Source organism: Lissotriton vulgaris, chromosome 9 (genome assembly GCF_964263255.1).
Source record: "Lissotriton vulgaris chromosome 9, aLisVul1.2, whole genome shotgun sequence".
In the NCBI taxonomy this organism is placed as follows: Eukaryota; Metazoa; Chordata; class Amphibia; order Caudata; family Salamandridae; genus Lissotriton; species Lissotriton vulgaris.
In genome coordinates, this window is record NC_141697.1 from 464625791 (window position 1) to 464641910 (window position 16120).

Below are 16120 nucleotides of genomic sequence, written 5' to 3' on the forward strand. Positions count from 1 at the left end.
CGGGGCCCAGACACCGGAGGCAGAGGCGGTGATGGTCTGTGACCGACATCGTGCGCTCACAGTCATCGCAATTCTTAAATCCTGGCATCCTATCAGGCACAATAGAGAAAAAGACAATCGAAAAACTTGGTCAAAGACCGGAGTACCGCTCTTCAGATCTGCGTCCACTGGCGCGGAAAAAAGAAGAACTGACGTCAGCGCGCGGAGGCGGCGTCTATGTACTCCAGCGACGTCATCACGGCGCACGACGCCGACGACGGACGCGGAGCCGCAGGGGACGCCTGCAGACGACGCCTACCGACGCGCAGGGGTACTGCTACGCAAAAGTTTCCGGATCCAGACTGACGCCTGGGGATATTCTAAGGTAAGGAATCTAACACTAACGTGTTTCTTTCAGATAGACAGTATACAGCTTTCAGCTTTTATTGAAATGTATTTATTTATTCAAATTTTTATATAGCGCAGACCTGGCCCGGAGTCATCAGAGCGGTTTACAATGAAAACGAAACATATCAATAGTAAGTAGATAATACAAATATACACCCCTCAAGGACTGAGCTCCAGAATACTCGTTCTGGGCCATAGGGCGCTTTACATATACTCATCACAAAACGGCAATGAAAAGTAGGTGATGAGTCGGTGGGATAGACACTATACCACGCAATGTTCATTAATAGTTTGTGCCTGGTGAAACTGAGATGCATCCAGAGACAGCGAGAAGAGGCAAGAGTATCGTTCAAAGAGAAGTGCTTTGAGCTCTTTTATGAAGGTGTCATGATGTGGTCAGGTGGGGGCTCAGTGGGAGGACATTCAACATTGTTGTGGTGCTTTTGGACAAAGATTGGTTAAAGCTCCCGAATGAAGATGAGGGGGTTCCAGGAGAAGGGATTGAGAAGGTCTTGCGCCCCAGTTGCCACTTCTAGTTTCTCTGTTAGGTACGTGGGAGAAGATGAGTGAAGTGCTTCATGAGAGAGACAGGCAGTTTTAAAATGAGCTCTTACCTCTATGGGAAGGCACTTAATGGAGTGTAGAATGGGATGATGTGATCAAACTGCTTGAGCCTGGTCACTAAGAGAGCTGAACCATGTAGGACTGCTCTGAGCAGACATGTGAATTGTGGGGATGCCTGTGAAGATTCCTTAATCGAGTCTTGAGAGTGCGAACCCCTGTACCACTGATATTTGGTCATTTTCTGTGATGAGGTGTCTGATTCCCCATAGCATCACTCTTAGCCATGGATGAGATCTCAATCTGAAGGTTCAGATGTCGGTCAAGTGTAAAGCTGTTTTGGCATTCTGAATGATGGATGGACAGCCCTCAAGGTGTAGTCCATCCAGTCTTGAATTGATGGATTACCTTTCTTTGGAGTGATATTAGGAAATGCTGTTTACACTGTGTTTAGTTTGAGGTGCTGTTAGCTCTCTTATCCAACACCTTAAAAAGGATTAAAGCCTAGATGGAAAAGTCATCAGGGTATAAGACCTTAAGGCAGATTTTGGTTGTCCTCAGCATACAATTGGAAGTTACAATTTGTCCCTGAAGATCATATAGCAAGGGTTTGGGATAGAGGTTGAAGAGGACTGGAGAATGAATCAAACCTTGGGGGTCCCCTTGCTGCAAGCCAACTGGATCACGTTTATCCTAGGGTTAGTGGAGGAGATTTCTAGATTTAAACACTCAAAGGATTGAAAATGTGTATTAGAGTAGCCCACATCTTAGTGAGTTTTTCTGAGTGAGTTCATTGTTTGCAGTATCACAGAGCCAAGATTTGGTGATGGCCATGATGCTAATGTTGTGGTCAATTATACTGCCTGGGATTTGAAGGCAGTATTTGACTCATATAAATGAGGGAAGAACTGGAGAGTTACAGTGGGACTTTGGATCACGCTGGAGGATGGGTAGTGATTATGGTTGGATGTGTGTTATGGATCAAGGGGAATTTGGTTTGAGATGATGGTGGGGAAAGGAATGATATTTTGTGTTGGAGGATTTGGTGTTTTTATAACTGTCTGCAAGGTTATGTAGATCATTGGCTTTGAATGGAGAGTATGCCTGTTTAGGTCTGGGGAGTGATTGTCCCTAGAGATAAGGTTTAGAAATGGGCTGTTCTGCGCCAGGTGTTGAGGGAAGATTATGGGATGAAAGTGAGTTGCTGAAATGAGAAAAGGCCTGAGAACAGATGTCTACTTGCTTTTTTTATTATAGATAGGATATAGACGATGGGAGTTCCAAGCCAGAGGTCAATCCTATACACGGGGAAATTAGAGGTTTGTATTGTACCTTCCTTCGTGGCATGTTTTGGGATGTGCTTGTGATTCAGAAAAGTTAGAGGGGGAGGGGGATTGGGCAATGTGGACTTAAGTGGAGAATTTAGGTTAGAATGTTTCAGGTGGTAAGGGTGCATGGTGGAGGAAGGGGCGGGGGACATATTCATGGGATGAAGGGTGTTTGAAAGCAAATTGAGGGAGAGGTTAGGAGATAGTTGAGGGAGAGAGGTTGCTTTTTAAGAGATGGGTAGGTGGGCAGGTGGACTGTTGAGATGACATGGAGATTGTGAGTAGCTGACTGGATAGTGAAGGGGTGTTTGGCAGATTGTTGTGTGAAGCTGGGAGGTTGGTGGCCGTAGGACGTGTAGGAGGTGTTGTGATTGGTTAAATGTGAGTTGGGAGGTGAAGCAGAGATGCGAAGCCTTGATTGCTAGGGGGCTGAGGTGGAGAGAGTTGAGCATAAGGGAGAAAATGCTGACGGGATAGGATGCGAGTCAGATGTGATGGGTCTGAGAGTGAGAAAGATATTGGCGACCAAGGCCAAGATCTTATTATTCCCTTACAAAATGATTTTCCCATTGTAGTAGATGGATATAGCGAGTGATATTGGTCTGCGAACAGGGTTTCCAGGAAGTCTCTCAAGGTTTTTTTTAAATTAATCAAATCTTGCACAGTAACTGTGCTTCTATACATGACCTAGGAAACAAAAAGGGTCTTGGCTCCTATACTCAGCAAGGCTGAGCCAATATAAACTTTTGCGAAACAAAACACTTGCCAGTGCTGAGGAATTAGTTTACATACACTCTTAGACTGGTGTACATGACAATAACATGGACACTTGCTTTACTAATTGCAACTTTTTTAATTATTCTTTTTGTATTGCATCTATTCAGTTATGCATCTTTTTGCATGGGAATACGAAACAATTTATGTACATATATTTACACACAAACATAAAATACACATAAACAAATAATGCGGTATTTACAATTGGTTCACAACTTACATGCAACTCATTCGTGGCCATCCATTCATACAAAACACACAAACGTACACACTGGTCCCAGTGTCAACATAAACTTTTTTTCAATTAATGAATTGTCTGTTTTTTGCTTTCTCTAGCATTAGATGGTACACATTGTGAAAAAAAGCAATACAGTCTTTGTGTTAGTTCATCATAATTATTTGAACTCAATCAGGGGAATGACCCGGGACCTGGTCGGTCGACGCGTTTCGAACCCTGTCGCTGGTAGGGTTCTCTTCAGGACCAAATTACAACTTCAATGTTGGGTCGTGGCTCCAAAATGTAGTGGTATTCCCAACAGTATAAAGAGTAGTTTTAGGGAGAGTGGAACTGCGCTGGTTAATGTGGGGAAGTTCCAAGGATTCGTAGAATGCTATTCTGTTTCGATAGTGGAGCTCCGCATTCAATATCCAATTTCAAATGTGTCTTCGCTGGCGGGGAGGCGTCCTCCGTATGTGCGGCTCTAAGTCCTCTCGGTCTGTTGTGGCCACAACAGACCGAGAGGGCTGGAGCAAGCAGCGCTAGAAGCAGGACTCTCTGATGACTAATACGGAGCATATCTAAAGCAGACACAGACAATTGGACTTAGAGCCGCGCATACGGAGGACGCCTCCCCGCCAGCGAAGACACATTTGAAATTGGATATTGAATGCGGAGCTCCACTATCGAAACAGAATAGCATTCTACGAATCCTTGGAACTTCCCCACATTAACCAGCGCAGTTCCACTCTCCCTAAAACTACTCTTTATACTGTTGGGAATACCACTACATTTTGGAGCCACGACCCAACATTGAAGTTGTAATTTGGTCCTGAAGAGAACCCTACCAGCGACAGGGTTCGAAATGCGTCGACCGACCAGGTCCCGGGTCATTCCCCTGATTGAGTTCAAATAATTATGATGAACTAACACAAAGACTGTATTGCTTTTTTTCACAATGTGTACCATCTAATGCTAGAGAAAGCAAAAAACAGACAATTCATTAATTGAAAAAAAGTTTATGTTGACACTGGGACCAGTGTGTACGTTTGTGTGTTTTGTATGAATGGATGGCCACGAATGAGTTGCATGTAAGTTGTGAACCAATTGTAAATACCGCATTATTTGTTTATGTGTATTTTATGTTTGTGTGTAAATATATGTACATAAATTGTTTCGTATTCCCATGCAAAAAGATGCATAACTGAATAGATGCAATACAAAAAGAATAATTTAAAAAGTTGCAATTAGTAAAGCAAGTGTCCATGTTATTGTCATGTACACCAGTCTAAGAGTGTATGTAAACTAATTCCTCAGCACTGGCAAGTGTTTTGTTTTGCAAAAGTCTATACATGACCGTCACTTCAATTCCTAGCAATCAGGGAGACGTGAATTTGGTCACAAGCATAACAAAGACAATAGGTCTAGCGTTGACTGCCAACATTTAGCTTTGCCAATTATTGCAATTTTATTTGTATAAGTGTACATAGGCCTACATTCTATTCATAAGTGCACACTCTGCAAGAGCAGAATACTGTCACTCCAAGGTGTAAGCCAATGGTTTAAGTGGGCTGAACCTGTATCCCAAGGTAAATGCTGTGGTGTACGGAATACAAATGTGTATGCCACACTGACAGACCAATAGATGAACAGAGCTGTAGGAAAGCCAATCGGAAGGTATATGGTATATATAATTTTATTACATTCAAAAGGACTTGGGTACGCCAGACCTAAAAAACTACAAATAACTTTTAATGCACAGCAAATTCTGATGATTGTATAAAAATATGTTAAATAATTAGACATGCCTTAGCAAAACAGATATTTATGAATCTTAACTTAAAGTAGATTAAACATATGTTACTTACAATTGCAACTTCCACTGCTTTTTCTGTAGTATAGGATAAGTCACACAGAATTACTAGCAACCGGTCCCTGGAAACAGTCCTTGTAGCAGGTAAATACCTTATTTCAGAGCAGATATTTTCCACAGTAGTGCCCTGCAGGAACACCAAAATGTTAAATGACATTAGTAGGGAATCACTAACAGTTTGCACATATTTGCAGAATACAGGTCACAAAGTCAATAAATAGCAAAATCAAAATATTTATGCCACTTGTCAAAACACATGGTGTGTCACACCATGTTTACCTCCTAACAAGAAGGAATGATGAAACAACAGAGAAAAAAATAGAACAGAATGCAAGATGTGCAGATTGGTGATAAGTCCATAATGATAAATTCTACATATATAACAATGTTCTTGAGCCCCCAGCCTTCCATATTCTGTGAATAAAGGAAAATTCATCAGTTTCACACTTGATCCAACACTTGAACCAACAACGCCTTTAAAAGTCTTATAATCTCTGGCTAGGCACATCTGTGGGCACCAGAACTTGTGTTTTTAATGTTTGCCTTTTGGAAATTTCTTCTAGCCACCTTTGTGGTGAAGATTCATGAAATTATCAGGAGTCCAGTCTTCGAGTCTGAAAAGCATGGTTTGCTTGGTTAAGTTATAGTGCAATTAAGGGTTTTTTAAATAGAGTTGGAGGGCAATCACGTACTGATGGGTGAGGACTCCTATATCTTAGCAGAGTGAGCTCAGCAGTTTGAAATATACATTGGAAAAAGTGGATACCATGATGGAATCTTGGGGTAGACCACAGAGGACATTCAATGGCATCCAATCTCTTCAGCTGGGATTGGTGTGATATAAAAGAGCAAACCTAGTTCAAAGGTTTCTCGAAAGCCAAAGCAGTTTCTTAGTACAGAGTGTAGCCATCAGTGGTCGTGGCTGTAAAATTAAGTAGCATTACCAGGCATGAATTTCTCTATCCAGTATCCAATTAACTTTGTCTAGACACTTCAGAGTGTTCTTCTTAATGATGCAGTCAGGGTGGAAGCCGGATTGATGTCTTGCAAGATGTTCAGAGTTGTAGGATGACATTTTTAGAGAGACAAATGTCTCAGTGATTTTGCCCAGAAAAGACAGACTGGACGCAGCGATGTAGTTGGACAGTAAGCTGTGATTCAAGATTTGTCTTCTCTAGAATTAGGATGCTATTTAGGTGTCTGGAAACCCATCAAACACCTCAATTAGAATTATGAAGAAAAAGTAGAGAGGCGTTTGTTACCATTTGAAGTACAGTACATATCTACTGTAGAACTGTATCTGTACAGCCAAAGATACACCAAGACTTGCTTGAATAAACTATATGCTTGGTATGGCGCGCCATCTCTTTTTGTCCCATATCAAAAACCTTTGCAGCTGGCTTTCTCTCAAGTGAATTTTGGTCAAAAGAACAATATCAATGCAGGACACAATGCCAGGTAGTGCTTAATTTGAGCTGGTGGTTTCTGGTGCTAAGTACTGGCACTTGATCATCAACACCCGCACTGGTCTTGAGCACCAGTCAAGAATACATTCATTTACAGGGAGATTAAATGATATGCCCAGAATCACAGAATGTTGAGCCGATGCAGAGACTCTAACATGGTTTCCCAGCTCCGAAGTTGGCAGCTCTGGCCATTAAGCAACATCCTCTTCCCACTTTCATGGTTAGTATTTGGTTATGTTTTAGGCAATGCTAAAAGGAGAAATGGGCTGGTGCAAAGTTGACTCCCGACTAGAGCCCAGGCACTAATCTTTTTACAAATTAACCACTGATGCCAGGTCTTGTATGACATTGTTCTGCACTCTGTCCATCAATGGCTGTTTTTGCATTTGTCACCCCGAGTGGGACGGATATGCCCAGACGCGGGTCCCGAGCTCTCCATGCCAATGCAGTCAAGCTAGCCTGGCTGAGGAGGTGTGAAACCTCGAAACCGGCCCTAGGATGCTTGTCTTCAGTCCAGGGAGGAACTAGCCTGGTAGTTCGGGATGGACTGTTCCCATTGGGCACAGGGTCAAGCCTGATTTGCATATGGCTGGGTTCAAACTGGAATGGCATGGTGAGCCAAAAAAGATGGATTTAGGCCCAGATCTCTGTACGGGGGTGAATGTATGACATTGTTCTGCATTCTGTCCATCAATTGTTGTTTTTGCAAAGGTCTTTGTGATGGACATGGTAGTTTCCGAAAGACCGCATTCTTCACTGACTCTAACAAATTCTTAATTTTCTTAAGGTTTTCATAATTAGCATCAGTCAATATTTACTTTTTGTAAGGTGCTACAGACAGCTTGTAACAAATGCAGTGTTTTGCAAGGTGTCACATAGGGACAAAGCTGCCATAGAAGCTATGTCCAAGAGCGTGTTGTTCCGGACCTACCATTAAAGTGCTGTCAATGACAACACAGTACCCTGGTGCACGAAAAAAATTAAGTTGAAAGTAAGAGCATTAAATTATTGAAAGATGGGAACATGAGAATGGATCAATGTTCAAAAAGAGATTTCACAACTCTTTCCACACGTTTTATCAGCCACTTTGCAACAGTTTTTACTCCTAGATAAGAAAGAATAGAAACACTATTTGCTGTACAAATCAAAAGCCGAATCTAAACGTATACGAGTTGTAGGTGTCCTAAAATGTGGTTTATAATCAAACACAAGATATCATTACATGATCATGGTTTCAATTGTGATTAGGTAAAGAGTGGCCTCACCTGGGGGACTTTGTCTTTATTAAAAATTAATGTAATTCTGGCACAGTTGTTGTCCAGGAATCCAGAATTAGGTTGACACTTGATACTTTCTGGCAGAATGTCTGGAGCACTGCATTCACCCCAATTAGAACAAGGTGGTTGAAAACATTTTACATAAGGTTTTACTTGACAGTCTTGTCCTGCGGGACACTGCAGAGATTCCGATTCATGCTGACTTTCCAACAAACACGGTTTCCTGCCGCACCACATCTAAAGTATCAAAAAAGCAATAAAACGTGGTTATCATGGGTCCATTATAATAATCTGCTTTAGTATTAGCTGGTTTCCCAGCTCTTGCATATCCTGTATGTAAGCACAAATTTCTACTTGTGTAACAATATATCTGTAAGAGACATTAGTGATGGATTCCTTACCTTAGAATATCCCCAGGCGTCAGACTGGATCTGCAAAGTTTTCACTAGCAGTACCTCTGTGCGTCAGTAGGTTGCGTTGTGCGGCTCCGCGTCCGTCGCTTGCGTCATAAGAGCGGAGATGACGTCACGGAGACTACTAAGGCGCCACCCATGCGCGCTGACGTCAATTCTGTACACGGCTTTCCGCGCCAGGAACGCAGAGCCATGCAAGAAACTGACCACTGGTGCCAAGAAACTAGGGGCCTGCAAGGGATGTCCTTAACCCTAGACAACAGTTCGCAGAACGGGGAGGATGGGTGGGGTGGTAAGGAATCTATCACTAACTAATGTCTCTTACAGATATATCGTTACACAAGTAGTAACTGGTGCATCTGAAAGAGACACATTAGTGATAGATTCCTTACTTTAGAATAAATACCCCAGCAATACAAACCCCTGGGGAGGGTCTGCAAACAACATTACACCAGAAAGTCACAGAGAACAGAGCGGCCAAACAAGCCGCCTCTCCGGACTGGACTCTCAAGGCAGTAATGCTTGGTAAACGTGTGCAGCGAGGCCTGACAAATGTCTGCAAGAGAATGCCGTGTCCCAAGGCTGTACTGGCTGCTGTTGCCCTGGTAGAATGGGCACGCAGCCCCACATGAGGCTTCTTATTAGCCAACGAATAACAGGCTTTGGTGCAGAGAACGACCCACCGAGTGATGGTCCGTTTGTGCAGGGCCAGACCTTTTTTGGCGCCCACGTAGCCAACAAAGAGCTGATCATCCACCCGGAACTGTTGTGTGCGCTTCAGATTGAACGAGAGCGCACATTTTGGGTCCAGACGGTGGAGCCTCTCTTCCTCTTTTGAAGGATGCGGAGGTGGAAAGAAGGTGGGCAAAGTGATGGTCTGTCCAATGTGGAAGGGTTTGACAACCTTCGGCAAGAAAGAAGGACGGGTCCTTAAAACCACCTTGTCCGGATGCATAGAAAGGACAGGAGGTTTGGAAGAAAGAGCCTGGACCTCACTCACTCTTCTGGCAGAGGTGATTGCTACCAGGAAAGCCGTCTTGAGAGTAAGATGACGCAAAGGGCAGTTATGAAGGGGCTCTAAGGGAATACACATCAGTTATGTCAAGACAAGATTTAAGTCCCATTGAGGTATGATGAACGGAACGGGAGGAAACGTTTGCGTAATGCCCTTCAGGTAATGGTTAACAACTGGAGACTTAAAAAGAGATGGCTGATCTGGAAGCCGTAGAAAGGTGGAGATGTCCGATAGATAACCTGTGATAGTGCCCAGAGCAGAGCCCTGCTGGGCCAAAGAAAGAAGGAACAGAAGGACTTCGGAAAGAGGGGCAGAAAGGGGATCCACAGACTTGGCTGTGCACCATGCCACAAACTTGTTCCACCGGCAGGCGTATACCATCTTAGTGGAGGGACGCCTGGCTGCCAGAAAAACATCGCAGACTTCGGGAGGAAGATCGAAGGCCGTCAACTGTCACCGCTCAATCTCCACACATGGAGGTGGAGGCTGGACAGGTTCAGGTGGAGGACTGTCCCCTGCTGCTGCGACAGAAGATCCGCCCGAAGAGGCAGTCGGATTGGGGGGATCGATCTCCATGTTGAGTAGCTCAGGATACCAGTATCTTCGTGCCCAATCTGGAGCCACCAGAATGACGTGGGCCCGGCCGCGCCGAATCTTCTTCAGCACTCTGGGCAGAAGTGGTATAGGCGGAAAGGAGTACAATAGACCGCAACTCCACTCGCGATGAAATGCAGCGCCGACCGAGTGCCGCCTTGGAAATCCCAAAGGGCAGAACGGATGACATTGCGCATTCTCTTCGTTGGCGAATAGATCTAACTAAGGCTGTCCCCACTGCTGAAAGAGACCTTGCGCCACGTCCGAGTTCAGACGCCATTCGTGATCCATCAAGCACCGGCGGCTGAGTTTGTCCGCCCTGGCCTTCAGAGAACCTGCCAGGTGTTGAACCACCAAGGTAGTGCCTTGATGGTCCAGCCATGTCCAGAGGTGCAGAGCCTCCTGACAGAGGGTCCAGGACCCAACCCCGCCCTGTGTTTTGCAATACCACATGGCAGTGGTGTTGTCGGTGAACACCTGCACCACACTTCTCTGGACAGAGGGAAGGAATGCTTTCAGTACAAGTCGGATCGCCCAAAGCTCCAAAAGGCTGATATGGACCCGAGACTCCACCGGAGACCAGAGGCCTCTGATCTCCGCCTCTCCCAAGTGGCCTCTCCATCCCAGGAGGGACGCATCCGTCACCACTGTGCGCTCAAGTTGGGGAAGGGAGAGGGATCTGCCATTGACCCAATCACGATTCGTGAGCAACCACTGCAACTGTTGTGCAGTACCCTCCGAGATCTGGACATGATCAGACAGGTTGCCCCTATGCTGTGCCCACTGGAACTTCTGGCCCCACTGCAGAGCACGCATATGCCATCTGGCATGTTGCACTAGTAGGATGCAGGAGACAATCCGGTACAGGAGCCAGAGGGTCATTCTGACTGAAACCCGGGATAGAGGGTGAAATATCGGAATCATAGCCTGAATATCCCGGACTCGCTGCTTGGGAGGATAAACCCGAAAAAGCGTTTAATCCAGAACCTCTCAGATGAAGGGGAGCTTCTGAGATGGACTCCGGTGCGACTTCGGCACATTGATGGAGAACCCCAGCAAATGCAGGCAGTTGGCCGTAATCTGTAGGTGGGTGACAACTGCTTGGGGCAAGCCCGCATTCAACAACCAGTTGTCGAGGTAGGAGAAGACTGACACCCCTGACCTGAGCAGGAGAGCTGCGACCACCGCCATCACTTTCGTGAACACCCGCGGGGTGCTGGAAAGGCCGAAGGGGAGCACAGCAAACAAAACGCTCCTGGCCTACCGTGAACCACAGGTAGCGCCGGTGGGCCGGCAGGACGGAGATGTGAAAATAGGAGTCCTGCAAGTCCAACGCTACCATCCAGTCTCCAGGGTAGAGGGCAGCCAATTACAATTCAACATGTCCCACTTTTAAATATCATGCCCCCTACTTTGTAGGCTACAGGGCCTACATAGGTGATAATTATGAATATTTAAAAGGAAGATTTTCTTCTGTCAAAGGGGTTATTTTGACAAGTCGGGCTCTAGGTTTGAGCTGGAGCAGCAAGTACCAATAGCAAGACTAAAGGCACTTTTTCCTGTTCACTTTAGTGGTGGCACAATAAGTACTACAGTCTACAGGTGACCCTTGCATTCCATGCTATGGGAGTCGTTTCTACATCACATACTCTGTCCTTATGGGAGACTAAAATATGGCAATCAGAGATTAGACAATTTCTACATGAGGTTAGAGGTAAGAGCATATACACTGATCACTGGACAACAGTGCCCAGGTATACAGAGTCTAAAAATAAGCAATGAAATCCAGCAACAAATGGGGGTGAACATGCAAAAAGGGGCATTTTCTCACAATGTGTTAACTGGAAGAAGCCCTGAAATATTTTTTACTCTGGCTCACAGGTTAACTTTGCTAAAAATATCAGCTCTTTCAGTAATTAGACTTCCGCTCTGACATTAACAATACTGTTCACATTAAAAAATTGTATTTCAAGATGTAGAGCTGGATTGCAACCAAAAACCCACAATATGGAATAACACAGCATATTGTGTATTTGTAAAGCACGTTCACCCGTGGGGATCTTGGCACTGAACAACAGATGTTTATTGTTACCCAGCTCAATGGTACTCATTCAGTTCCATAAAACATTCTCACCATTCCAATTTAACTCCTCTCAAAAGACAAATGATTAAACTTTGTTGCATAGTGTTATCTAGTTGGTCATTGGCTAGGCTTGAGATAACACTCACATTTTAAGAATCTTTGCCAAAATAATAATTAAGAAGTGGCAAATTGTGCTAATAAGGATGGAGTATGTATGGAGATTGTGAGATCCTTGGCAGGGAACTAGGGATTTGCAGTAGATTTATCAAGTAGGTGGAGGAGTACAGCAGGCATGCAGCAGGAGGCCTAGGAGCCAGTCCTTGGCTAAAAAAAAGTATAGTAAGGCAAAATATGACGTAGAAGTACAGAACAAGAAGTTTAAGCAACTTAAGCCCAAAGTGGTTGGATGGTGCACATGGGGAATTTCCTTGCAACAAGAACGGGAAGGAATTCAGCTGGATAGGTTTAGGTTAAGGGGAACAGGATAATGGAGGGGTAAAGACCTAAAGGAGGGAGATGCACAAAGAGCTCAATATCAATCGAAACAGCAATCTCTGAGGTGAAGTAGGCGATTAAGTCTGTGAAGGTATTGAGAATTGAAGAACAGTTAAATAATGACTTGTTGGATAAAGAGAAGGCTACTGCTTGGCAGGCATTACTTACAATTAAAGGAACATTGCCGAATTATTAGGAAAGCAGCAGTGGAACCAAAAGGTGACGCTTTTGAACTGTAAAGTGTCCTAGAATACACCTAAGAAATCAACTTTAAAGTTCGGGCAATGCATAGGAAACCCCAACTAGTACAGAAAATCACCTTTTTCTTTAGTACCAACAGCAATCCTTATATTTGGGCCCACAAATTCAGATAACAAAACAAAGAACAAAAAAACCCTCAAAACGTACCATAAAACCGTGCTGTAGTACGCCTGATCTCGCCATGCCTATCTGGCAGAAATACAAAGACAGTGTAAAGGAACTAAGTCACAGGTGACAGAGATTCAGAGTATGTCAGCCATTCCTCTCTTCATGTTCTGTTGTGTTGTGTTTATACAGACATCTCCTGGATCTGTGGACAAGTTTTCCCACTGCAGCAGGAAAGTCCATTCCTCGGGTCCATTGGAGGACTGGCAGGGGCAGTTTAGAGCGCCAATGCCAGGCAATGCCCTGCTTTGGAATGATGAGAAGCCCAGTCCAACCAGTTGTCTATTATGGCGACACACACCCTATTTGTCCAGAAAGCCGAAGAGGACCAGCTTCTGGGAGAGGGTAGTGTAAATCCGTGACCAGTATATTTGGATGATCGGGCAGTCCATTATCATATGGAAGAAGGTGCCCATTGGGTGCAGACATCACCAGCACTGTGGTGGCAGAGTGCCTCACATCCTATGCAGCCATGAGGGGCTGTAATACACGTGGTGGAGGTATTTTAACTGGATGAGATGGAGTCTCATGGATATTGCCAAAGATCTAGGGGTCATGTTAGTCTCCACCAGTCTTCGTCGTTGAAGGGGCCCAGATCTCCTTCCCATCTCTCCCTCAGATCTATCATGGGCCGGGAGTATTATTTATTAGTGAGCAGTAGAGGCTGAAGATGCCCTTTCTGATTAAACCAGATTCCAACAGGTGGGCCTCTAAAGGGCTGTGCCATGGGAGGAGTGATGTGGAGTCAAGGGAAACCACAAGGGCGGGTCACAGCTGTAATAAAACTAAAGAACTGTGTCTTGTGCATCTTGTGATAATCTGTATGGTGTTGAAAGGTGTACACAAATTTGACTGTTCAGAGTTCCCTCTAGTGTTGAGTTGCCTATGGAATCCCAAACCCGAAAGCCCTCAAGGTGGCTGTTTGGGAAAGCCAGGACCCAGCCCAAAGCGGCATCATCGCCGTCAGCATCCTGTGCCACCTGATTCGTTTCAATGATTCCAAGCAGCGTCGAGCAAGTAACCAGAGGCAGGGGAGTGGGGCAGCGTGACCAGATAGAAGGTTAAGGGTCCCATGATTTTCCAGTTTTCCGAGTTCCTTCGCAATGGACGGGTCATTGCAGCCTGCAAAAAATCAGTCATTGATGAGGAGGAGGTGGCTAACCCAGTAATATAAGTGGAGGCCTGAGAACCTCAGCCCGCCAGAGAACAGAGTCTAAAGCCTTCTCGAAGTCTATCGAGATGAGGGCTTAACGGTCTAAGCTCACCTCAGGCAATGCAATTGCGTTACTTGCCCATCGGAGGCAGTGTCGTGTGCTGAGTCCCCGCATGAATCCTTTCTGGTCAGGGTGGACACGGGAGGAGACGACTTTCACGAATTGGTTTGCCAACAATTTGGCAAGAATATTGGATTCCATATTTAGCAATGTCGGTAGGTCTTTAGGGGTTTCTGCGGTTTGAGGATAATCTAGATAGTGGCCCCCCTAAGATTGTGGGGGTGTTCGCCCCTCCGCTGTGTTTCCTCGTCTGCCTCTTGAGGTCTGCAGCGTGTTTCAGCCAGGCGATAGGAATTGCATCATAGGCCGAGCGCCGTTCTTGTTCTAGGGACAACAACTCACTGAATCAACGGGAACGGCCAGCTGTCTGGTTGGATATTATCTGCTCGCAAAGGATTACCTTCAGGGATTCCCACAAGGTAGTGGGAGTCAAAAGAATGTGCTTTGATGTCTAGTTAGTTAGAGATTTGTGCCAGGAGAAGTCTTCAAAGCTATTGTCTGTTAGCCACCATGCGCTGAGGCGCCAGAGGCTTATTTCCTGGTGCCTGAAGGACCTAAGGGCCAGGGTGATTGGAGCATGGTCAGTCAGTGAACGAGAGAGCATGAGAGTGAGAGAGCATGAGAGTGCTAATCAATCTGGTTGCGTCAGTGCAGGGTTTGATAAGAAAATCAAGCCACATTAAGGATTCATAAGAATGTGAATAAAGTGTAATCCTTAGTCTGATTGTGGAGCAAGAGCCAGGTGTAGGAAAGGGCGAGCGATGATGCCCAGTCTACTAAGTCTTATGTGTGGCATGCAGAGGGATTCCAGGAATCCATGTGGGGGTCAATCACAGAGTTAAAGTCACCCACCAGGAGAGTGGGGTTAGGGAAGGATTGAAGGAGTAGGTGTGCAAGAGTCTGCAGTGTAGGGGGTAGAAACGTGGATGGGGCATAGATGGAGGCAATTGTCAAATGGATACCCTTCATGTCACTTCCACCAGGACAAAGCGACCGAGAACATCACAAAAGGATTGCGTGACAAGCAGGGGAAGACGCTTGTGTAAGAGGATGGCAATGCCCAGGAAACTGGTCGGATAGCTGGCATGGTAAACTCCAGTGTAACCCCTTCGCTGCAGGACAGGGCAGTGATTACTGAGCAAATGTGTTTTCTGCAGGAGAACCACCATAGGGGATTGGCGTTTAAGTACTGAAATACAGTTTGGCACTTGATGTTATAATTAAAGCCATTGACATTCCAGGAGAGGGCTGTAAACAATGTAGCGGAATCGGTCATTGGGGATGATTCTAAAGGGCAGGCGAAGGAGAGTGGGTCAGTACAGAAAATAACAGAAGTAAGAAACAGAGTAAAGAAGCAAAACTAGTAAAATCTTGTAACACCCCAACAGAAACCCCCCAGAAAATTGTCGCCCCAAGAGAACAAATCCACAACAGCCAAAGTCGGGGGGGGGGGGGGGGGCAAGTCCTTCCCCAAGCATGGGGGGGGGACGTGTAGGAAGGTGGGTGTCACCCCAGGACCCCGCCAACACAGAGGATTTCAGCCTCTCCGTTGAGATGGTCAGTAGCTCAGCAAGGAGCGCCCACCATCTTAACCGGGTTGGCCATGTTCCCTCGAGAAAATCAATTTCAAGCAGATACAATAAAATACTGATAACGTGCATTTTTCGTAACTATGCAAGACTTACACAAATGACACTGTAAAGCTTTTTTATTATTAAAAGCTGTAATGGGCCCAAAACCGTGACCTCTTCCAACGATAAAAGGGCTAAAAATAAAAAATAAACAAAGCCATACCATAGTGCATTCAACAAGGCCATCCAAACACTGGCAGGTGTTGCATTCTTGTTCCCATCTGCTTCCATGAGGAAACTGTACTCCGTTCAGCCAACAGAGTTTTCCAAAGCCAATCACTTAACAGAATAAAAGAACATACA

At 45.2% G+C, this 16120-nt stretch overlaps 1 protein-coding gene across 2 annotated transcripts in view; it reads right to left on the bottom strand.

The window, feature by feature from the left end:
• The window catches only part of JAG2 (jagged canonical Notch ligand 2), a 300244-nt gene that overhangs the window by 25134 nt on the left and 258990 nt on the right, over positions 1 to 16120 (bottom strand). For both annotated transcript variants that reach the window (XM_086937916.1, XM_086937917.1), the window contains 3 exons: positions 15981 to 16096; positions 7875 to 8123; positions 5139 to 5270 (listed from right to left, as the gene is read on the bottom strand). In XM_086937916.1, the coding sequence (XP_086794042.1) occupies positions 5139 to 5270; positions 7875 to 8123; positions 15981 to 16096 (497 nt within the window). The remainder of the gene's footprint in view (positions 1 to 5138; positions 5271 to 7874; positions 8124 to 15980; positions 16097 to 16120) is intronic.